Below are 25,718 nucleotides of genomic sequence, written 5' to 3'. Positions count from 1 at the left end.
GCATATTGCGTTAGTATAGATATTTGACATGTTCACGGAATTTAGCACAGCTTTTAGTTGGCAGTTCCATCCCCTTTCGTTGTTAAGGCATTGATCCCAGATGAAAACTTGTTTTGCCGTCCTGTTGTTGTCCATTGTCTGAAATTTGTTCCAAAGGCGGACCATATTAGATTTGTGTCTGGAGCTAGCAGGGGCCCATCCGGTTTCTCCTCGTACGGCTAGTAATTGTGCTAAACGATGTGTTCCCAGGAAATATCTTGCTGCTCGGTCCTGCACTTGGTCCAGTGAATGGAAGTTTTGGTATCCCCATACTCCGCTGCAGTAATCTATTACCGGGGCGACACAGCTATAAAATAATTTTTCAAACGTAGTGAACCCAATGTCCTTCAAGCTGTGGATTTTGGATATTAAGGAACCAAGAGCTCGTCCTCCAGATTTAGAAAGATTTTCGGCATTATTTTTAAAGTCTCTGTTTTCGTTAAATAACACTCCGAGGTATTTATAAACTGATGCATATTCTAATTTCGTGTTTCCTATGTAAAATGTAAAGTTGCTTTTTTTACTGTTTCGTTTTCGGAAATGTAAGATTTTTGTTTTTGCTAAATTGATTTGTAAGTGCCACTTTTTGCACCAGTTACTTACAACGTCAAGAGTGTCTTGCATATTTCTTTCATTTTCAGTGATGAGAGCTATATCGTCTGCATATAGAAGAATTCCAACATCAGTATGATGAATAGGGATTCCCTTTTTTGTATTTTTAACTTCCCTAGCTAAGTCGTTAATAAAAAGGGCAAAAAGGGTTGGCGATAGGTTATCTCCTTGTCTAACTCCGGAGGTGCAGTTAAACCATGCGGTGTGATGATCTCCTATGCGCACACAAGATTCTGTATTATGATATAAAGATTTAACATTGTTGTAAAAATGACCGTCCACTCCGTTAGTTAGGAGACTGTATTGTAGTAGATCCCGGTCAACCGTGTCGAATGCTTTCTGTAGGTCAATAAATGTAACGAACGTGGTATCTCTATTTTGTATTAGACTGTTCAGAGTAAAAACGTGATCTTCACAATTTCGATCTTTTCTAAAACCATTTTGTTCATCAACTAAGAGTTCGTTGTCTTCTAGGTAAGCTGTTAATCTGTTGTTTAAAACGGAACTATACGCTTTGGATATGACCGAGAGTAGACTGATGCCCCTGTAATTCAGTGGAATTCTATGGTCAGAATTTGGGTCTTTTAAGATGGGATATATGATCGCTTTTTTCCAAATGGTCGGTATTTTGTGATTTTCAAATATAAAGTTGAACATTTTGTGCAGAGCTTTTATAACAGTGTCATTTTTTAGTACTTCATTTGGCAGTTGATCAATTCCTGTAGATTTCCCGTCTTTATTTTTTAGTACGATATTCCTTATTTCGTTTATATCTATAGTTTTGTTAAGCTCTGAGTTGGAGATGTATAATGGATCAAGCATGTTTTGTCCAAATGCATGTTTTTGGATAATAGCCGTATTTCTAAATTGGGAGTCGAATGAGGAGTCCGTATTTGGGTTGTAGAGATTGGAGAACTCTTCTTTTTTATTTTGTGGCTATTTACAATGCTTTTTAGTCTAGGCTAAGAATGATTATAAAACATACAACAATACAAACAAAAGATTAGATAACACTTAATTTCTTAACATATCAATTGAATATATATGTACATCAATGTGTTCATATCAAATTTCTGTAAACTGTAATCATTACAAAATGAAAATGAACATAAAAAATGAGTCACACATAAAATATAATAGTTATTGTTAATATTGTACAACAGACTAGACTTATTACAGCGTAATTTCAGACCAAACTATGAAGAAAGGAGTTTAAATGAAATAAAAAGCAAATGTGTAAAAAGGGAAATCCCAACATATATAAATAGATCGAAATACTCATAAAATGGTTGTGCTGATTTTAAAGACCATTCTGAATAAAATAGCAATGCTAATATGTACTTTGCGTCACTCTTGATTAGCATTGCGTACATTGATAAATTTAGGAGGTTTGTTGAAAAAGGTGGTGACATTTGATTGTTTCTGATTATTTACATATAAAGCTCTAATATAACTATATACAACGGGGAATAACTCCAACTAAAAGAAGATGTGCAAAAGGTGACTTCCACGACAATTAAAAATAAAATTTACAGAAAACTGGCAAGCTGTTGTTGATGACAAAAATATACGTATCATCTGATATACATACTGTCACTCCTAGCGCGTCTTAAGTAAAGTAATACGTATCCTTACTTCTTTGATGTTCATATGGGAACATTTATTTGTATTAAAATAATTTAAATTGATTGGGGACTGGAAGGTTCAGAGGCGGATCCAGCAATTTGGAAAAGGGGGGGTTCCATTTGATGAAAATCAATATGTGCAAAATTCATCATTTGTCAATAAACAAGGACTTTTTGAACGTTTTCCGTGCGTATACAACTGTATTTAATAAACATTTATCTCATCACTATCTATTTCACATCTATATCAACAGCAGAGTGCACTGCATTATTGAGTGTTTTGCCTTTTTGGTTTAGATAAGGAATATTTGCATTATATCTAGCCTTAAGAAACCCAACTTTCCAGCAATGATAAATTCAGTGCGTCTATGCTTGATAGAAAAGAAACACTAAGAAACAAAACACAACTCAGACTAATTATGACAAACTATTAATAAATGGATATTTTGGTAATGTTTTTTATGTCTTTGATGTTTTTAAATTCTGAACTATTTATCGATTTTGATTTCTATTGATTGCCTTCTTAAATAAAGGTCTAAATGACATGATATGACAAAAGAATGGGGATAATTTATCTGCTGAAAATATGGTACGTGTGTAATACAATGGTAAAAGCAATTGTCGTCCCAGGGAACTTGATGTGACCTCTGTAATGGGTGCGATACATCATCCGGACTGGTACAGACGCGAGCATTTTAAAAAAGAAAAGTTTGAAAAGTTGTGCATTTTCATAATGGTTTACATATAAACCCTTTACAAGGTATGTTTGTAACAGAATTTCCTATTCTTGGAAACAAAACAAAAAAGGCTTTCTTTTGTGTTTAAAAGTGGGTATGAAGGTAGCTAGCATTCCAGAAAAATAGCATAACCCGCATAAGCGGGTCATGTAGTTTTCTTTGTATTTTTCGTATGAAACGAAGTAAAACTCATCTATTATAATTATTTAGGTTAATTAACTAAACAATACATTTGAAAGCGGCTTTTTAAAGTAAAACGAATGCGTGTACTCGTATTTGAACCGTTAAGTCGTTTTACTCGATGGCTTGTCAGTTCAAAACTGTACGAACTATATTCGATTAAAAAAAAAAAGAAATAGAGTAGAAGATACATTGTAAATGTTATTATAAATCTATGATACTGCTTAATTTTATGTATTTTTTCTTTAATTTTCCACATGTTTACTCAGTGTAGTAAACACCGGATGCTAAAGGGGAGTACAATGTACTTTATTTCGATAAAAAATCGATAGGGTTTTTTTTTATATAAGAAAAAAATTATGGGACGTAATACGAAATTATTTAAATAAGCAATTTTAAAAGCATTTATTTGAGATAATTACAGTATTTCTATTATAAATGGGAAAAATTGTCTTTAAATAGGCATTAAACGTTTTCAAAAAAATTCATATGTCCCAGAGAAAGGGGGGGTTCCGACCCCCGGAACCCCCCCTCTGGATCCGCCAATGAGGTTGACCTCAATATACTGGGTTGAAAGTATTGCATGTACTTCTATAAATAGAAATTCCATCCTACTATTTCTTAGATTACTGTTTTGTTTCGGATAGTTCTCTAGTATCCCCCCTACTGTTATGTTTTTTTAATAAAAATAAAAACCCACCTGTATAATGCATCTAAATAATACAGAACAGCAGTACTACATGTATATATATATATATTGGTTATACAGGCCGGATTAGTCCAAGTCTATTTGTTTAAAACCTGAAATAAAAAAAGAAATGAGCCTGGTGAAAAAATAGTACATTAGTTAACACACCTTAAGATCAATTCTATGTAGGAGTCAATGATTTATAAAAGGGCCTGGCCACGCATAGTCACCAATTTTCCTTATATTTCATACATAGACACAACTAGGTGTTAAACGCAAAAAACCACTAAAAGTTTGTTGCTGGGGGAACCGTTACCATGGTAATCGAGGCTAAAGATGGGAAAGTAGCAAAACTTACCTACTTTGAAGCCATATTTATTAGAAGGTTTTGCCCACTAATGTAAACTATCAAAGACGTAAAACAGCCTTTGTCCTATTTTCAATTATTTAATTATATAAGAAAATTGATGGCGAAAACAATACTTTTAAAAAGTAACCATGGAAACTGTTACAAATTTTTAAAATCAGTTTTCTGCGGTTTTTTAATAAGCCCAAACGGGAAACTGTTAAATTTTTTCATCCATATCAATGCCCATGCAATATATATTTTATCATGAAAATTGACATCCGTTGTTATGGCAACAAGGCCAAAACTTAAGAAAAACTGAGAAATTGAAGATTATTTTGGTATGCTTTCATTCCTGATTTTAGAATTTATTTGCAATTGTTTTAGTTGGAACTTATAAAAATATATATCTAAATTTTCATTATACACCACAAAGACCTTTGTTATACAACAGAGAAGTGTTGTTCCTATGGAAAATTAAGTTGCGTAAAAAATCACACAGAAATTCTTACTTTTTGAAAAGCCCCTAGCAACAGCAGTTTTTTTTTTAAATTCCAGGTTTTTTCAAGTGTCATTAAAGTTAAGGACATACTTTATTTTTTTTCTCACCATTTGGATAATATATATATTCATTATAAGTGAATAATATCCATTTAAAGATACCTAAAAATATTATAATTTTCCTTATTTTTTGTGGTAGAGTCAAGTATATGGCATTCCTACTAGCTCTGGCTAGCGGGTTAACCCTTTAGCTCGATCGGTAGAGTGTTGGACTGGCGTGCCAGAGGACCCGGGTTCAAACCCCAGCAGAGGTATAAAGTGTCTATGTTACATTTTGCGCCCACGTTAGGACCTGGGTATTCTCTGGCGGGTGAGAGAGATTGTTTCCAGAACTTTGCCCCACAGGCATTGGCACTCCAGGAGAGTCGGGACGCCTCTTTCCTTGTAGGGGGAAAATGTGGTAGAGTCAAGTAATTTTAATAACCCATGGTGCGAAGCCATTAAGAAAATTTTAAATCAATGTGGATTGACATATATATGGTATCAAAACACAATAAACATACCCTGGTTAAAATCTAAAGTATAACATATTTTATTAGACCAATTTAAGCAATCATGGTATAGTGAGGTACATAATTCTCCAAAAGGTTTCAATTATAGGATTTTTAAAAGGTCACTGGATTTTGAAAAGTATTTATTGACTTTGCCAACACAATTATGTAAGAAATATTGTAACTTTAGAACTGGTAATGCTAAATTACCTATTGAGATAGGTAGATGGTTTAATATTCCTAGAGAAAACAGAATTTGTAAACTATGTACCTGCAATGAAATAGGGAATGAATTTCACTACCTTTTCAAATGTACTGATGTATATATATCCAATTCAAGGGTTAGATGTTTACCAAAATATTTCATAACAAATCCAAATGTTGTAAAATTTGAAAAACTGTTTAATGTCACAAACATAAACCAACTTACCAATATTTGTAAACTATTAGATACTATATTTGAGAGAGTTAGCTCTCTTGGTTAAATTATATCTGTTATCCCTTCATCGTGCCTGTACCATTGATTTTCATGTATTATATATATTGTAGTTTGTACATACTGTACATATGTTTTTTCTCTACACGGTAAATTCAGTTATGAGAATAAAGTTCATTGTCATTGTCATTGTCAGTATATGGCATTCCTACTACATGTAGCTCTGGCTAGCGGGTAAACCCTAATTAGCTCGATCGGTAGAGTGTTGGACTGGCGTGCCAGAGGGCCCGGGTTCAAACTCCAGCAGAGGCATAAAGTGTCTCTGTTACATTTTTAAGCTTGTTACCATAGCAACGGTTCTCAATTTTCATATTTGAATTTTTAATTGCACAAGCATAATAGTGTTTACCAAAAAATCCAAGATTTGCACTTTTAATTAAAATTATATGAAGAAAACAGATTTTAAAATTTCTGTTTAGTAACCATTGAAACGTTCTAAAAATATGCGTTTCTCCGTGAATTTTTTTCTTTCTTTTGAAAAATGACAACTTTTTTAAATAATATATTCTACCCTGGAAACCCCAAGTTCTGCACATTACTCACAATATGATCTCAAATAAGCATTAAAATGCCATTTCTACATCTTTACCCTCGGTTACCATGGCAACGGGATCACATAGCAACAAACCAATGGTGTTAGGCTTTTTTACTCACAAAAGTCTATCAAATTGTCAAGTATGAAGAAAATCCGTGACTATGCGTGGCCACCGAATTTTGATTCTTACATCTAAAAATTACTGTGCCCGATTGAATGGTATGGTATATCATTCACGGTATATTGCATTGTTGCCGTTGTTGAATGATTTCTTATTTGCCACATTGATTTTTTGTTTGACTATTTAAAGAACGAATCTTCTAAACACTGCCATCTTGCCCCTTTTTGAGCACCAAAATTTACCTTTTCAAACAAAAATGTTGTATTATTTTAGTTAAAAGCTCCAAGCATGATCTAATTAGGCATATAAATTGAAACTTTTTATGGCAGTTTTGTCAGGGAGACTCTCATTATAAACATAGCAAACACTAATGGGGATTTGCAGCCATTTTGTACATGTAAACCTACCCTATAAAGGCTTGTTTTTATCAAAAACCAAATCTGTTGTCAACAGATTTAAAACAAATGAAAATTGAACATGTGCTAGCTTTTACCTATTGTTTTGTAAGCAAATGCAAACTTTGCATGAAAGAACAGAATAATGCCTTTTTAAATAATTAAGCTGGAGCTGCGCAGCTATAGACATAAATTCAATATTTCATTAATATTTAATATTATAGCAATCTTATTATAAGTGGAGGTTATGGTGTTCATTTTTCAACTATTTGTTGACAAAAAGACAAATCTTGTTTATTGTAACTTAAAAAGTCTCAAAATAGGCCGCGGTTGCCCTATTGTCAAAATGGTCTAAAACAATCAATCTCACACAATATATATGTCGGTATCTTTATATATTTATCATATCAAAATAAGAACAAACAATAAAATACCAAGTACTTAAACTAAAGTCCCCCAACCTTAAAACCTAAGTTAACATAAATATTGTCTCTGGTCTCAAATAGACAGATAAGTTGGGGACTCAGGAGAAAAGCTGCAGCTAGCAAAACCAGCCCCCCCCCCCCCCCCCGTCAAATAAGAAGATACATGACCTTATATAAAAAATAGAGCAGAAGTCAACTGTCATGAACGATATTGGCTATCGAATAAATAAAGTGGGCGTTAGGTACCAAACTAATTTGATAAATTACATCGGGATCGGAATACTATTAATAATAAATATATATCCACAACACGAGCAAATCAATCCTAACGGATGCACATGTTCCAGGATTACTATTTGTTAAAAATGTGAGTAATGACAATGGCATTGCATATACTTGTTCATCAGTTGTCCATATTAAGTACTAGTGGAAAGACAAGAGGGTAAATGAATGAAGTGTCGTCCATTTTTTTTATAATTTTTCCATTGCTGTAAAAAGGTACATGTACCTTACCACCAGAGGAATGTTCTTGCATAACAATAGTTATATTTCTGTTTAACTGTACATTAAACACGGGGAAAATTAGTGAACTGTTAAGAGAACTGTTATGAAAAATGAAGTATTGTATGCACACTGGTCTGAAACAGACGGCCAGTAGACAGATGTCAGATGCAATTCAAATTGATCACTAGGTCCTACAATCACCCCAGATTGGGACCAATCGCCTAAATGGGATACAACAGCCTGTTGCAGAGATTGATCCCTCAGTATATTGTATATCCTGAGTTACATTTTTAGTTCTTTAGCCTTTATTGGATACTAAGAAAAACTTCACTAAGTTATGCATGAAAATAGGGTATCAAAATTATATTTTACAAGATGATAAGCAAGTTTAGATATTGTAATATAATAGTTGGATTTTAGGCAATCTTCTTATTATTAGTTTCTTGAGTAAAAGAATAAAACCTCTGCAAGCAGCATGACTTGAGTGGTATATAGATTTAAGGAGAGCAGTATGCCTGTGAACCAAGCGAGCTATACGGGCAAGGTGTGTGTGAATAGAAAATTTTGACCAGCTGCACATTCATTTGTCGGATTTGTTTGGCGTCAGTGACTCGGACCAGTAATGCCTTGTTCGTATCGGACCAGCAGTTCCCTGTAAATACGGTTTCCCATTTCAGGCTCTCTTAAGAACAAGCAAGATAAAAATAATTCATAGTTCAGCGTAAATATAGGACTGCTATTAACACAACGTACATGGATTTGCAATATTCAACCCTTTAACCTCTGTACACTTTCAAATGCAATCGAGAGACACAGTTAGTTTTCTTGCACTTTGATCTATCAGAATTTTTTGCGTCAGTAAACTTCGACCCACAATGCAATTCCAAGCATTGCAAATGGCGTCCTCACGTTCCTGCGAGAGTCAAAGTAAAACTTTTGAGAACCAGATAAAATGCTTAATTTCAAGAATGCCATGCTTTTAGGTAAATAAATCAGTAGTTTGAATTATCAGTGGAATTTTGAGCCAGACGACACTAAAATGACATGTCCTAAGTTAGAATACTGCTGGGAGCTTTACTGTGGAATCATTAATTTTCGTGGGGGCCAATTTTCGTGGATTGCTGAAATTTTATAGGTTCGTGGGGACGTAATTTCGTGTGTTGTCTTATACATTCAAAAACGAAATATGACTTTATAACCCTAATATATTATTCGTGGAGGATGTTAATTCGTGGATGAGAGGTACCAACGAAATCCACGAAAATTGAGCCAAAACGAAATCTAATGATTCCACAGTATTTTCTTGAATAGTGGTACAATTTTAAAAAATTTATTTTTTCCCCCAAAATTGAATTTTTTTTCTGCCATTTTCAAATCAAACACATGCTAGAAATCCATATCTTTAAGTAATTTAGAAGTTAAGGTTTGCATGCAGGAGTAACCTAAAAAAATAATTGTTTAAAAGTCATATTAAATGAATTTCAAATAAAAATTGTCAAATGTAATTCTTTTGAACTTAGGATATTGTAGTACTTGTATTTCTTTCACAATCTATGATTGTATCATAAACATATACAAATTAAACAATGGAATTTACCTGTAAAATATTTTTTTTTATCTTCGGAAAAAAATGAAAATTAAGTCTAAATATGATGAAAATTGATATATACATATGGATTCATGGAATAATCTGCACAGATTGTACATATGTATCTTTTATTTAAAGAGTAACTCTTCTTTCTTTAAAGGTGAAAAAAGTCTAAAGATGATGGACATAGCTGTGTAGCCTTTTTACATGTAACATAAGCTAGCTAAAATAAAACCATGGCTGGTATATCAAGAAACAGCTTTACGGTGGCGGACTGGGTGGTTTTTGCTGGTCTTCTCCTTATTTCGGCATGCATCGGGATTTACTATGCAGTAGCAGGGGGCAAACAGAAAACCACCAAGGAGTTCCTAATGGGCAATCGTGACCTGAAAATTGTTCCTGTGGCTGTGTCTATTCTGGTGTCTTTCCTGTCGGCCATTTTGATTCTCGGAGCACCTGCCGAGATGTATACAAAGGGAACACAGTATTATCTGTATGTGTTTGGACAAATGTCTGCCGTTGTCCTGGCAACTGTTTTGTTTGTGCCGCTGTTTTATCCTCTGAAGCTGACCAGTATGTATGAAGTAAGTCTTGGCATAATTATTTATAAAGTCTATTTTTAAGGATTAAACCTGGCTCTGAGGTTAGAAAACTTTGACAAGCTTATACGTATGATCTATTAGAGTCACTTGATAAATAATGGTAGAAGACGAAATTTTTAAGGAAGCCTAATGTGAAGAAAAAGATAAAACTTTAATTTTTTCATTGTTGTAACATATGTATACATGTAATTATGATGAATTAATGATAGATGTATAAGGTATTGAAAAAAGAAGCAGAAATAACCCAGACAGACGGCCTTGGCTCAGTTTTCCTGTGAACTTTATACACACAATTTTGATTGGAGAGTCTGCCTCTTTCTTTGTAGTACATTGAGATGAGATTCAAATCACGAGCCGCGAGACTAACGGCCACAGTCATCAACATTCTCTCCTCAGTAAGTCTGCACACCCATGGTTAAGGTGTCTACTCCTTAGCAAGGTTTGATTACTCACGAATTTCTGAGTTCTCTAATATTAATGCATGTAGATTTGTGCATGTAAAATTAAAATTCTCTGTTGGAAAATGCCTTGAATTGTCATAAGTTTTAAGTTTATATCACAAGTTGGTAATTGTTAATATTTATATTTTCAAATATGTTTCCTTTTATGAAACTATAGAATAGCATAAATGTTCAATTCTGTATGAACCTTGAAATCTACATTTTGGAATAAATCTACATTTACTGCATTCATGCATACTACTATTGAAATGTCTGACCTTGTATTATTGTTTACCTTTCAGTTGATTTACACAGGTGTGGCCTCCTTTGCTCCGGCCACGGCCCTCCAAGCAGGTAACTGTCTACTACACAGGTCTCTGTAATCATCAGTGTATGTATTGCTAAACATGTGCTTCACCTCTAACTAAATAATCACAATTATGTATGATATGGTCATACTTTATTTTAAAAGGATGTGTCTGACTTTATTTTTTATCGGTAAATTTAACCTTTTTTCTCTCAGACTCAGCGCTAGCCCCACCATCCCAAATTTACACCCCAAACCCTGAACTCTTGATGACATCAAACTTACCTGTCTTCTCGCCTTTATGATTCTAATTTGCTAATTTTTTAACAAATTCTGACATTTCCCCTCTTCCGACCATTATTTCCCCTCCTACGACCACCCCTACTCTTCATGGCGCAAAACTTATCTGACATCTCACCTGGTAAATGTTTTTGATATACCGGTAGGTTATTGCAGTGAAAACTTACCTGTCTCACACCTGTATGTTATTTTCAGTGAGCGGGTTTCCAGAGTGGGGGTCCTTCCTCATCATCGGGTCTGTCTGTACCTTCTATACCTTCATGGTAGGTACATGTATAATGTTGTGCACCTAATGGTGCATGCACTGCACAGATCGATTAGGATTACCTGTCTGTTTGTATATATGCATAGCTAGAAGAAATCTATTTTGACCATCCAAAGCATTATCTCAAGAAATAAAAAATCATTAGATAGCTCAATATACAGTCTTTCAATTCGCAATATTAAAAAAAAAAAAATTGTTATATATTTTTTGGAAGGTCATATCTGCATTCAAGTGAGATAAGACTCTCTCTGGTAATAGAAAAAAATCTCATTACAATGACTAATACACAGGCAGTTACACCAATTTACAGTCAATAAGAAATTTTGGTATTTTTTCCTACAGGGTGGCATAAAAGCTGTTGTGTGGGTGGATGCGTTCCAGGCCATCATCATGTTCGGCAGTCTGTTAACCATTGTGATCAAGGTACAGTCTTGGCCAAAAACATTTCTACACTGCAACAATTAATATCATGCTATCTTATGGTCAAACTGTTGCATATGTCATGGTTGGGCCTATACGAGTTAGTTCCCTTATCCTATGGTGCCCTTTCCCCTTGGTGACACATAAGTATGAAATAAAAACATGTTATATATTTATTGTTTATGATTCCAAATGATCTGATATTTGGTCTGACAAATGTCAAATACCTAACAAGTTTATTGTACCGTCAACTATTTAAATAAGCTGGGTGGCGGTCAGATTTAGGAAATAATAATTTGACCATAAACTGTCATTTAAAGAAAAAAAATAAATTCCAAATATTTTAGCTTAAGAATTTGAATGTTTTATGGAGTTCTTCTACTTGAGGAGATTTATTTGGTTTAAAAATGGCCACAACCATCCACCTCTCTTAACATTACTGTTTATTGATTGATCAATCTCCAAAGCTGGCGTCAAATGATAAGTGAGTGTGGTAATCATTGTAACATCATGAAAGTGTCTGCTATTCTATAGGTCTGGTTCATATAAGGAAACATATTTTGCAGATGTAAATATAAGAATTTTAACATGAGACTGTTTGTTGGTTGTTTTCAGGCTACCATGGATGTGGGTGGATTCTCCCGAGTGTGGGAACTCAATGAGGAGTGGGGACGAATCAACTTCTGGAAGTAAGTCTGCAATAATAACTTAAATGATATATGTTCCCTCTGTGTTATTTTACTTAGCTGCCATCTGGAAAACTTATTTGGTAAAAAAAAATATATTGAATAATCAATCTGAAACAGATTTTGCAGGGATTTAAGTGGGATTTTTAACATTACATTACAATTATGAATTAAATACATGTGTATGATTTGAGAAAAACAATTTTATCAGCCTGGGGCTTCAACTTTCCCCAAGTCAATACTCAGCCTAAAGTCTAAGTTTTGACCTCAATTATGCACTTTTGATATGCAGATTTAAGTTTAGGACTAAGCAAGTAGAGTGATTTGAAAATTATGGTGATGTTGAGTCAAAATTGCCTTGCATGGCAAGTTTAATTTGGTTGAAAAGTAAAGGAATTATGGCTGAAAGGCAGACAGCAGATAATAACACTGTTTAACGCCAAGTTTGTGAGAAAAAAAAATAACAAAGTATGTAACATTACAATTTTTATGCCCCCCTTCGAAGAAGGGAGCTAGGGCATATTGCTTTGCTGCTGTCTTTCGGTCTGTTGGTCTACCAACTGTTTCCGTTCATTTTCTTCGCAGAGAATGAACATATTGAAATGAAATTTGGTATACAGGTTTATCAAAAAATATCTAAGTCCAGTTCGATATTGTGTACGATCAAGCAATTTTCGACAGAGTTATTGCCCTTGGACATAGAAAAATTCCAGTTATTTGCAGTTTCCGCTCATTTTCTTTGCAAAGGATGAAGATATTGAAATGAAATTTGGTATACAGGTTTATCATGATGATATATAGGTCAAGTTTGGTATTGGGTACAATCCAGCAATTTTTGACAGAGTTATGGCCCTTGGACGTAGAAAAATTCCAGTTATTTGCAGTTTCCGCTCATTTTCTTCACAGAGGATGAACATATTGAGATGAAATTTGGTATAAAGGTTTATCAAGATAATATCTGATTTACAGTCAAGTCGTACACAGACCAACTCGTATACAGGTCAACTCGTATACAAAATATTCCGCATAAAAACACGAAAGTCAACTCGTATACAAAAATTTCCGCATAAAAAACTAAAAGTCAACTCGTATACAAAAAATTCTGCATATAAAATAGGTATGCTTAACCGAAAGTCAACTCGTATACCAAAAAAATTTAAACAAAATAAAAAGGAGTATTTTAATTAGCCTTTGAGAAGTCATCCGTTTGGAGAAGCAAGAAACACCGCGCTTGGTGTTTTAACAATTATTGTTTTGATGTGTAGAAATAATTACCAAATAATAATGATTGGATTGACACAATTAATTATCGTTAATTTTTTTGTTGTAATTTCACATCGTTACCGAGTTGAATGATAATGCACAATTATACATGTATGAATTTTGCAGTCTTTGTAATAGTTGATAAAATCCATTTTATTCTTATATGTCCTTTTTACGCTGAATTACGGAAGCAATATATAAAGAAATTTTATTACAAAAAACCAAGTGTTTTTTAGTTACTTTTAAATTACTTTTACGTTTTGTTTCTAACTTTTTGTATAAGAGTTGACTTTCAAATTATGGTGATTTTTTGTACATACGAGTTGACTTTCGGTTAAATATACAGGAATTTTTGTATACGAGTTGACTTTCGATTTTGTAACAGGATTTTTTTGTATACGAGTTGACTTTCGGTTAGGTATACGGGAATTTTTTTGTATACGAGTTGACTTTCGGTTTTTTATGCGGAAATTTTGTATACGAGTTGACCTGTATACAAGTTGGTCTGTGTACGACTTGACCGGACACCTAATATCTAGGTCAACTTTGGGTATGATAGATCAATTTTCAACAGAGTTATCGCCCTTGGACTTAGAAAAATTTCAAATATTTACAGTTAACGTTCATTTTCTTTGTGGATGTATCCAAGGGAGGGGGGCATAAGTGTTTCACAAACATCTCTTGCTGTCTTTTTTTATGGCGTCGAGCGAAGCTCGAGAGCCATCTAGGGATCGTACGTCCACCGGAAGTGTAAGGAGCTGAACAACGCATGCTTTCAATTAATCCGCGAATATGAGTGCAACGTTTTCTTTTGTATTTGAGGAATAAAAGAAGACTTGCTTCCATTAGAACAGAACTGTACATCAATATAACAAGTTGGCAGATAAAAAAATAGTTGATGTCTTTGACAATGTTCATATTTTATTGTAAACAATATGTCTTGGTTTCAGCGGATGAATACTTCACACACTTGCGATAGTTAGGCCTACGTACTCAATTTGTTTATAAAATATACCTGCCTGCAAAACAGATTATTTTGAATCCATATCGAATGTTGACTATGTACAAATGCTTGATCTTTTAGAAACAAAAAACTTCCTGCATAGAACTATATCTACAACAAAAAGTAACTTTAATTAAACCAACTAGCCTTCTTTCACTTTTAACTGTAAACGATATGAATGGGTGCCTTCTTATATCTACCCCTGATCTTTTCGGTCCGATCATTTGGACCCATGTGATTTTTAAATCAATGGATAATAAGAAACAGAGTTTTTATCAGCAATGTACAATATATAGAATTAAATACAATCATACTTTTAATACTTATTAATTCTATTTGAATAGAGAAAAAAATATCTACAATGTTTTAACTCAAATGGATATTTCTATTAAAACTTTCAAGTAACATTTAAAACTTTTTAGGAATAAGGTGAGTTAATTTGTAATGATTTGAAATTTGATAAATTTTGTGATAAAAACATATTTTTTATTTATCTGAAAGTAGTCGACAGATGTATTTTGTCTAATATATTTGTTTTTAAAAAGGAAGTATAATTGATACCAATTTTTAAATGAATGGTCAATAACCAAATTAAAATGGTTTTTGATAATAAAAGAAATCACAGTTCATTTTGATATTTTTATTATTTTAGTTGACTGCATAAAATCTATATTAAATTTTATTTGTGTTAATTTACCGCCCGATTCAATTTGAAAAAATTTTTTTTTATCTCCAGCAAAACAATAAGAAAAGTTGGTCTCATGTTATTGTACATACATTTCTTAAGAGTTACAGAATCATAATTTGTTTAAGGATTTTTTTAATCAAGTGTATGTGTGATCAATGATGGAATACCATAAATTATTTTGACTTTTTAAAAAAATTGTTCAGGTTTGTACTCTTCAAATTTACTTCAACTCGACGCCATTGTGGCCCTTCAGGCCTTTGATTTTTAAGTAAATGTATGTGTTCGACAAATCATGAATATGGCGGTGTTTCATAGCTTCTTGTGGTCAATATTGTGGACCCAAATGTTAACTTTGTCTTCAGTTTAGACTTGAATGACTGTTTTCTTTATTTACAGCTTTGACTTTGACCCGACTGTTCGCCACACATTCTGGGCGCTGACCTTTGGGGGTATGATTAACTGGGTTGGGACATTTGGAGCCAGTCAGCAGAGTATACAGAGGTTCAGTGCCCTACCCTCACTCCGAGAGGCCAAGATGTGAGTACTCAAAAACAGGGAACTTGAGTGTGAGTACACAAATTTACCTGTTGTGACCCATCCCCAATGTTCATGTTTTCGTGTGTAAGATCACCCCTCAATATCTGTATCAACATCCTAGATTTCCTCTTATTGTTAATGTGCAACAACATTTTTTGTGATCTCCCATCAAATGTTAGTGTGTACATGTAACAACATCCTTTGAGATTCCCACCCAATGATCAGTGTGTATTTGTCCTTTGAGATTGCCCCTCAGTGCTCAATGTGTATCATTGTCCTTTGATTTTTCCTCTCAATGGTCAGTGTAACACATTTTCCTTTGAGATATCGATCCCTCTTCAATGATCAGTGTATAACAAAATGTCCTTTGAGATTCTCCCTCATTGTCGGTATGTACAGTAACAATGTCGTTTAAAAACATCCTGTGAGTTTTCCCTCAATGGTCGGTGTGGAACAACGGCTTTTGAGGCCCCCTTTCAATGTCAGTGTCTAACAAGGAAAGCTTAATGCATCTCAAGGGCCCATTTTTTGCCAACTGAGAGCCTCTATATATTTCATATAGATACTGAACTCTTGTATCAATGATTTATATTCTTTACAATGACACAGAGCGGTGATGTTGAACTGCCTGGGCCTGTTCCTGATGGTGACCACGGCCTGTTTAGCGGGGGTATCAGTGTTCGCTTACTACGCCTCCAAGGGATGCGACCCTTACACCAGCAAGGAGATCAAAAACACAAACCAGGTCATGTTTAACGTATAATATATTATATTAGGTGTGTTTATCATGTATATAATTTATACTGTAATGTTATGTTTGTGTTGACGTATACATATGTAATTGGTCTTTGAGAATTTTTTTTTTCATTTCTGAAATCTGACATAGCTTGTTGTAAACATCATATCATTGCATTGACTGAATTAAAGTAACCAAATAAACCCAAGAGATATTCGGACAATGCCCCAATATACTCTTGACTGTGTGTTTATTCATCGTTCAAATGCATTTTTATGAAATCTTGTGACGTCAAACTGTGTCACTTAGCAATGCTAGCTTTCTTGTAAATCTCTGACTTGGGGAAACTTTTTTGCTCATCAATTTTAACGCAAGATTTCAGTTTCCCGGTATTTCATGGATTAAAGATATACTGGTAGCTCAAAATCAAGTTATTCCACATAGATATTCTATTTTCATCAAAGAAATCATACAAGTACATACAATCTGAGCCTTTCCCAATAATTGATGGATTTTTCTCGTTACAGATCATTCCCCTCTTTGTGATAGAGATGCTTCATTACCCGGGGGTTCCCGGGCTATTTATAGCTGGGCTCTTTAGTGGAGCATTGAGGTCAGTACACAACTTACAACATTAGTAGTAATGGTACTAAGTCATTATTTACATGTATATTCAATGAAAGCACTGCTGTGATGTCATTCCTTTGTTTCAGCAGTTTAAAATTTTACCTTTGACAGTCCGATATTAGTGAACTTCTCAATATCAGACCGTTACCACTGGTTACAGTACTGATATCCTTCAAAATCGGACTGTCTTAGGTAAACCAGCAATGAAATTCAATGGCAGCATTTTAAGTACATACCTCAAACACTTCTATATGAAAAAATATTAGACAGTTTTCAGCCCTAACAGGCCTCGAAACTGTCTGATATTTTTTTTCATACAGAACTGTTTTTGGCATATATCCATTACTTATATCAGGCCCTGGTCAAAAGTCTATGTCTGGCTCTCATGTCCATGAATATTTGTTTAAAAGATACAAATATCCGAAATTACTATGCTAAACCAACTTTTATTCAGGTTGGAGAAAAATTTTGTAAGGTGTATGAGAACCCTATAGTCTCAAAATTTCTTGCCACAGACCAGTAAAGTTCCTTTACTAAATGTACCAAACCTGAAACTGATGACAGAGTACACAATAAATAACATCTTTATTATTTCGCTTTTCAAAAGATTTTTTATGAAGACGGTTTAATAAGTTCAGTAGGTGAACAATGTAGCATTAATGAAACAAAAAGATTTAATTAGTTTTAGATAGTTTTATCTGTAGTCTAGTTTAGTTTAGTTTTATCTTTTAGTCTTAAGTCTTTCCTTTTTAATGGAAGGGTATATAATAAATCTATCATTATGATAGTAAAGTAACTTGATCCAAAGTCTTATTGACAGGAGTGGATCATCAGATCAAACTCAATGCAAACTGTGCCTGTTTTGTTCCGACTTCGCCATCAAGTTACCATTTTGATAATATATTATGTTTTTACAGTTCTGTGTCATCCAATCTGAGTTCACAAGTCGCCACATCATGGGAGGACATCATCAAACCACACATGAAGGGGAAGTCGGAGAGCACCAAGGCCTGGATAACCAGGATGTTAGGTAAAAATAGAACAGGATGTATGGTGAAAAAAAGAACAGGATGTTAGGTGAAAATAGAACAGGATGTTGGGTAAAAATAGAACAGGATGTATGGTGATAATAGAACAGGATGTTAGGTGAAAATAGAACAGGATGTTAGGTGAAAATAGAACAGGATGTTAGGTAAAAATAGAACAGGATGTTAGGTGAAAATAGAACAGGATGTTAGGTGAAAATAGAAAAGAATCTTAGTTAAAGGGTAAAAAGAAGAAGGGTAATGGTAAGGGGTAGGAATAGAACAGGATGTTAGGCAAGGGGTTATAGGAGGAAAAATAAATGTTAAGTAACGGGTAATTATAGAACACGGATGTAAGGAAGAAATTGAAAGAAAATAAACAAAGATGTAAGGAAAGCTAACTAAAGGGTAAGAATGCAAGATCAGAATGTTGGTGAAGAAGTAAAATTGATTCTGAACAGGATATTAGGTAGAAATGGATAAAATTAGAAGAGAATGTTAGGTAAAGGATAGAAATACAATAAATTGCAATAAAATTACAATGATAACTGTCTACTATTCTGTAAAGAAGGATAATAAAAAGTAGGGATGGAAGGAATGTTAATTTATGAAAAATTTTATCCATGTGTTATAGCTATATAATATAAAGACTACATCATACAATTAATTATGGAAATATGACAGTCTTGGAAAGAAGGATGCTTCCTCAGTACTTTAAGGTGTCTCACTACACTTTGAAATACATGTAGTTTCTCAACCCCAGACAGATTCGAACTCATGATCTGCTCTTTACAAGCCCACTTCTTTAACCACTGAGCTACGGGGATAGTCAACACAGGAGATTGATGAAAACAATTTAGCACTCTTGTGACGTAGTGTCTTAAAAAGTTTAAGTCTCGGTGTAGTGAGGTACCTTAAATCAACTTTTATATGCCAAGGTTTTGCTTGAAATTTGAAAAATTTAACTACCCATTATGCATAATCAGATGTTTTTATTTTCAGTCATTGTGTTTGGAATTCTGGGAGTTGGCGTCTCATTCGCTGTCAGAAAACTCGGGGGAACCGTTTTACAGGTACACATGTGGCTCAGTCGCTTTAGGTAGATTTGTATATACACTGAGACACTGGGTGTGTCGTATAAACAAATCTCCCTAAAAAGACACTGCATATAAACATATCCAAGTTCTGTTTATTTAAAACAGAGATTTTATTTCCATACTCATTGAGGTGTCATGCATGTTTGAGAACCACAGGAGATTAGGAGTGGGAGGATTTTTACACCTTTTTATAGGTGAATTTTTTTTAAAGGGGGAAATTTATGAAGAGGAAAAAATTTTTTGTTTTTTACCAAGAAAGTATAATTACTTTTTACACATACATGTGTATGTCCCTTTCTTGTGTGACTTCAATCAAATACTCTTACATTATATTTTGGTTCCTACCATTAGATCTCTTTTGTTAAAATTAACTGTTAACATTTTTAATCTCCATGAGATGAAAATCTTTATAAAGATGGGTAGAAAATATTGTCAAAGTTAAGTTAATACCAAAATATTTGGATTGTTTCTTTAATGAATAACAGTTTATGGCTTAAGATCCTACAGTAGACCTGGTAGATCCACACTTTTTGCATAGTTTTCTCACAGTAGCCTTTGTAGTTTAAAGGTTTATAACTTTGTCATTTGACGTTAAAAATCCGTTTCCGTTCTGTATTTTGATTGCCCCAAGATGGGGAAACACACATATTGAAGGAATAATTAAATTCAGAAAGATTTTATCACAGCCAAATACTTGGTTTTATCACAGGACGCCCAAATATATGGTTGCATAAAGAAGGAAAAAGTTAGTTTTTCCCTTTTGACCTTTGGGTTGACCTTGCAGAGGGAAACAACTTTTGCAAAGTGTGGATTGGACTATAATACCTTGTTAGATTCCTTATATTCCAAGATTCAACCATCAAAATTGCCAGAGTATAAAATCACAAACGTCTAATTTTTACATCTGTACGAAAAAAGAAAAGCCAGATTTTAAAGTATGCAAGATGTGCAAACAGGGATATTAATTCCTTTAGTTTTATTTGGAATCTATAGAGTAATCTATTGACCGTTTAGCCTCCTTGAATGACTTATTTGTCTTTTCTTTTAGATCTCCCTTAGCTTTATGGGTGCAGCCAGTGGAGCACTGAATGGCTTTGTTGTACTGGGGGCATTCTTCCCATGTTGCAACTGGATTGTAAGTTCTGAGTTATTTAGATCAAAAAATTAAATGTATTGGTTTTCAGGCACTGTTGTATTAATAGGTAAATGCTGCATCAATGATGCAAATGATGTATCAACAAATTTTTTCGCCATATTAAAAAGGGGAGTAACTTAAGTTGATATTCAAATTTAAGTTAAAATATGAATATTGAGTTATTAACCTTTACAAATCTTACCAAGAACAGCCCAATACAATAACTTTTGTATAGTCGTAGCTGCAAAACTCTATCATAAACAGATCTATTGTAACAGGTACCAGTACATGTACATGTAGTTGTATAGATAATCAGTTTTTATTTGGCCTGAATTTTTGTTTCTGCAATATTCAGTTTCTCCTTAATTTTTTTTTTCTGAAATCATTATTTGTTATGCTCAGATTCACTTAGAGTATCATTTTGTAAACTCCTTATTCTCTATAGGGGGCCATGGTCGGGCCCCTCGTGTCCTACGCAGTGATGATGTGGATCGGAATTTCCAAGTACAGCGTTCTTGGGGTCAAGGACACCCTGGACTTCCCCACGCACAGCTGTCCGTCCAACCTCAATCTGACGACCTTCGTGACCTCTGGTGTCCATAACTACTCCGTCCCCCATGGCAACCAGTCTCTGATGGTGACCGGTCTGTCAGTTGCCATGACAACAGCCATTCCACAGGTCACACAAGATCGGTCAGTGTGTATTCTCAATGTTTTGGTTGTTGATGAAGAAAGCTGAGCTTTTGATATTTTTATTTACTTGTTGATTTTATTTTTGGATGTTTTTGTCCTGTCACAATATCGCACAAAAGGTTGTTCATACAAATTAAATACATAATGTACCGCATGTTTATTATTTCCTTTTCACACTTGACAGATCTGCTCTCCATGAGCTTTACTCCCTTTCTTACCTGTGGTACTCCACTCTGGGGCTCATTATTGCTGTGGGGGTGGGATTACTCGTCACAGCTGTTACAGGTAAGTTTACACCTGTGTGTGGGTGGGATGGGGGGGATCATCATTGCTGTGGGGGTGGGGTTAATACGGTCTAGTAGAGGAATGGATGGTCATCGCTTTTTTTTAGACTACATTAAACTTGTATAGTAAAAAAGCTTTCTTTTTAAAAATGTAGAAGAACATTCAAATGTAATTAATGTATGGACTAACATAGGTCAACAAACCATATTTAAAAATTTAAGGTAGAACAGATGAGTAATTTGTTGAACACCCAGCCTCTTTTATCAAGTACTGTAAATTCCTTATCAAACATGTGGAATTAATTTCCTCGTGTAATGTATAATCGTGAGGACCAGTCCTTGTAGATTTTGAAAGATCACTCAGACAGTTTTGCACTATATGAAATCATCACAAAAAATGGTACTTGCAAAATTATATTTGATGCCAAACAGCACAATAGTGGAATTAAGTACTCGCGTAAAATAAGGAATATACAGTTATTTCATCAGGTCGACCTTCATAGAACAAAACAGGCTTTAGGATAAAAAAAATGTACCAGAAAACTCTTTCTTTTGTGTATATTGGTTTTAAATGATGTTTGATTAGTTAAGTGATACCAAAATTGTCTCACAATCTTACTTGTTTGTAGTTAAGGAAATTGATTGATTTTATTGACTGATTTTATATGAATTGATAGAAAGAACAATAGGTCTGATGAAGCTTAAAGAGGTGGATTAATGCTTCCTCATCCCCTGCTTCTCTCCTGTTTGTACATAGGCAATTTCGCCACATACAGTAAAACTCATTAAGAACGAACACGAATATAGCGATTTCTCGGATATATGAAAGTTTTTATAAGTCCCCGGTAAAATTCTTATCAAATCTTTGCAAAATTTTACGGTTATAACAAATTTAGATATAACAAATATACGGATATAGCGAACTTTTTTTGAGTCCCGTAGAGATGAATGATAACAAAATTTAAGACTTTTATTCAGAATTTCTTTATAAATTCTAAAATTCGCACTATCATTTAACATATTAGTTTGAATTAATTTATTTCTTAAATAATTTTCAATTCACACTCCGATTATTTAAAGTATCAAAGTTATATATTTTTATTTTAAGCCTCAATTTACATAAATTATAGTGTGGTGAAAGAAAACATGTGTATTGTGAATTTGTTACAGTTATTTTTACAAATTTGTTATATGGATATAACGAATTACGGATTTAACAAAGCAAATCTATTGGTCCCTACGACTTCACTTTAACCAAGTTTTAAATTTATTGTATGATGTTCATATGAAATAATTTTCATATCAAAATGATATGATTCTCATATGACACCTGTGATAGGTTTCTGATTCTTTTTTGTATCATCTCATATCAGTGCATTTATTATATCAGAATCATATCATTTTGATATAAGAATTGTATATGGCAAAATCTAATATGGGTTAAAGGAAATTTCATTTGGATATGAGAATTGACCATGAGAATTGATTTCTGTGGCTTCTGTGTAGGTCCTATGAAGGCGGAGGAGGTTGACCCGCGGTTACTGATCCCAGTGTGTGACCGCCTCTGTTGTTATCTCCCCTGGTCAGTCAGGAGACACTTCTACTGCGGGGCCGAGTACCAGACAGAGGTTAGTACAGCACACATGTACATGTGATATGTATCGTGTACCGGCGGTACGCAAAATGTACCTTTTTTCAACCCCATTCACTCTGTACCAGCAGGACACCAAAATTCCCAGAATATGATAATTTGTACAGTATTTTGAAATTCTCGCTAAATGCTGCCATTATTTTGTACCGTTTTTTGTACTGTTTTTTGATGGGTAGTGTACAGGTTTTTTTTTCACCCAAATTCCAGTTTTTTTATCCTGAAAAGTTTTGTGGTCTTCAACTTATCTTGAATTTAAAACGTAGTGTTAAATTGTGTAAAACAAGGTCGGAACATTTTGTCGTATTCATGGAAAATTCAATTTTATATAAATTTGTTTCAGGAAAGTAGAGAGAGCAGTCCAGAAGATATCAATGAATTAAATTCAGAGACTAAACTGGTCCGCGGAGAAGGTGGTGACATAGGGGCAGGGGACCAGACAAGTGACATTCAACTGAAGTCTATAAAATCTCTCCATGATTCCTGATGTTAGTGATCGCCATCCACAGGGGAAACTCGAATATAGGGAAAGTGGATACACATTTCAGGAAAAATAAGGAATATGGGGACTCATTTCAGAGGAAAAAGGGAAAGGGAAAGGGGGCACACATTTCAGGTGTTTTGGGCACAAACATCATTTTTACATCATCATTTCTGGAGGAAAGAGGAAAAGGGGGCACAAACATCAGGGGAAATTATAGGTAAATGGGGCACAGCACACATCTCGAGGGAAATTTTTGGGCAAGGGGTAAAGGGGCACACAGTTAACCATGTTGAAATAAATGTGTTTATTTATTGTCTTTGTTGATCAAATCAAGGGAGTGAATGTTGAAAAAAAAGAAACGAGTGATGATGAAAAAAAAAGAATCACTACTCACTAAGCCATAGAGACACACATAAAATGTGTACATGTTCTGTAAATTGTCTGTAAATCTTGTGAATTTGTTGTTTAAAAGTAGTAGTCTAAGATTGTTTTTTTCATCCAACTTTTGACTATGTTATTTGAAGCCATGCTCATCCCATTCAGATCTGGGTCTGAATTGTTTTGTGTCATATTAAAAGCTCCCTCCATTCTTTTGAACAATGCAAGAAAAGGACTTTCAGAAGTTTGACACTTTGAATGTCAAGGTCATTTGATGTTCAAAATCAATTAGATGATTGGAGTAATTTTCTTTTTTCAAATCGGCTTCTTAGAAGCGATGTGTTATTGGCATTATATGTATGCACTTAATACATGTACATATATCACATGCACGCTGGTTTTTATTTCATATTACAGTTAAACTTCGATATCTCGAACACTGATATCTCGAATACAATGGTTATGTCAAAGTGATTTGTAAGTCCCAACCACTTATTTTTCAAGTATTTCACTATCGATATATCGAATACTCGGATATTTCGAACTATTTAAACAGTCCTATCTAGTTCGAGATAGCGAAGTTTGACTGTATATATTGTTTTTTATGATTATGTGTTCTGATGTTTCACCTTGTCAAGGATATAAGTTGAATATGATTCACAGGGAAATGAAATTGCAACATGTTAGGAGGTTTTTCATAAGAAAGCAATGCTATCTTAATTTTTATAAAATGCCAGTTATAAAAGAATAGAATTGTTTAAATTTGTGATGGGCAATATTTTCAGATTTTATCAGTAAACTTTTCATCATCATTAAGTACAAAGAGAAAACAATATATTAAATTGTGTCTCATGAAGCCTTTTTAAAAAAAGTTACACTAGGAGACAACCATGAAAATTAGCCCCAGAGAAATTTTGGAGAGACCTCTTACACTTTGCTATATGTACCTGTATCTGTAAGAAGAATTTTATACCTGATATTTTAAGGTTTTTGGGATGTGGGTTACATGTTAGGAGTGGCCATGTAGACTTAGAAACTAATTCTTATTTCAGTGAGAATAACATTGTGTGGAATTTTACATATCAAATGGTAAAACAAATGTTCTTTGATCAAAGTTATACAAACATGTACTTATAATACATGACTGTGTGGAAATAAGATTTTTTTGGAGATTTTATTTTTCTGTGCCTATTTTTTTGCGACCACACTTAACCGTTTTATAATGACCATTTTTAACTCGTCATCATGGACAGACTTTAGTTTTGGTTTTGTGATATGATCAGGGTTACATGTTCATTTAGTATTGAAGTTTTGTCCATTATCCCAAAAAAAAGAAATGCATCTTAATTTGCAAATTTTGGACATTTTTTTGTAACTGACCGAGACTTATTTTTACTTAACTTTTTCTTTTCTTTTACGATGCAAGGTAGCAATTTTTTTTGAAGACAATATATATGACAAAAAAATAAAGCCATAAATAAAATAAATCTTAACTTTTAATTGTGATTTTGTAAAACAAAATAAATACTGAGTGATAATTGGATATTCTGCTTTGAAAAATAGACTTCATCATAGTAGATAATTTATTCATGTACCTCCATTATATTTACATTTTCCAGTGTCATTGTGATAATACTAAGAATCGATTTTTTAAAGGAATGGTCCAAACCATTTCATCAATAACTGTTTCAAACAGAGACATATATGTTATATATGTCTCTGTTTCAATATTCAATTGTACAACTGCTGAAAATTAT

The 25,718-nt window shown here is 33.7% G+C and overlaps 1 protein-coding gene across 2 annotated transcripts; it reads left to right on the top strand.

Moving 5' to 3' along the window:
* The first annotated feature begins 7,554 nt into the window (after nucleotides 1-7,554).
* On the top strand, nucleotides 7,555-23,925 carry LOC105334230 (sodium-coupled monocarboxylate transporter 1). Of its 2 annotated transcripts, none has more exons than XM_066083250.1 (17): nucleotides 7,555-7,618; nucleotides 9,504-9,927; nucleotides 10,272-10,340; nucleotides 10,688-10,739; nucleotides 11,188-11,255; nucleotides 11,600-11,680; nucleotides 12,293-12,366; nucleotides 15,714-15,854; nucleotides 16,464-16,599; nucleotides 17,118-17,203; nucleotides 18,135-18,247; nucleotides 19,245-19,315; nucleotides 20,388-20,474; nucleotides 20,920-21,167; nucleotides 21,352-21,452; nucleotides 22,958-23,079; nucleotides 23,443-23,925. In XM_066083250.1, the coding sequence occupies exons 2-17, from the start codon at nucleotides 9,580-9,582 to the stop codon at nucleotides 23,584-23,586; spliced, it is 1,941 nt and encodes a 646-aa protein (XP_065939322.1). In that variant the 5' UTR covers nucleotides 7,555-7,618; nucleotides 9,504-9,579; the 3' UTR covers nucleotides 23,587-23,925. The 2 variants fall into 2 exon arrangements, with proteins under 2 accessions (XP_065939322.1, XP_065939326.1); XM_066083254.1 differs by having other exon boundaries at nucleotides 7,607-7,693.
* The last annotated feature ends 1,793 nt before the right edge of the window (nucleotides 23,926-25,718 follow it).

This window comes from Magallana gigas, chromosome 1, assembly GCF_963853765.1.
Source record: "Magallana gigas chromosome 1, xbMagGiga1.1, whole genome shotgun sequence".
Lineage (NCBI taxonomy): Eukaryota > Metazoa > Mollusca > Bivalvia > Ostreida > Ostreidae > Magallana > Magallana gigas.
The sequence above is the reverse complement of the archived record's forward strand: the minus strand, read 5'-3'. Positions and strand labels throughout refer to the sequence as shown.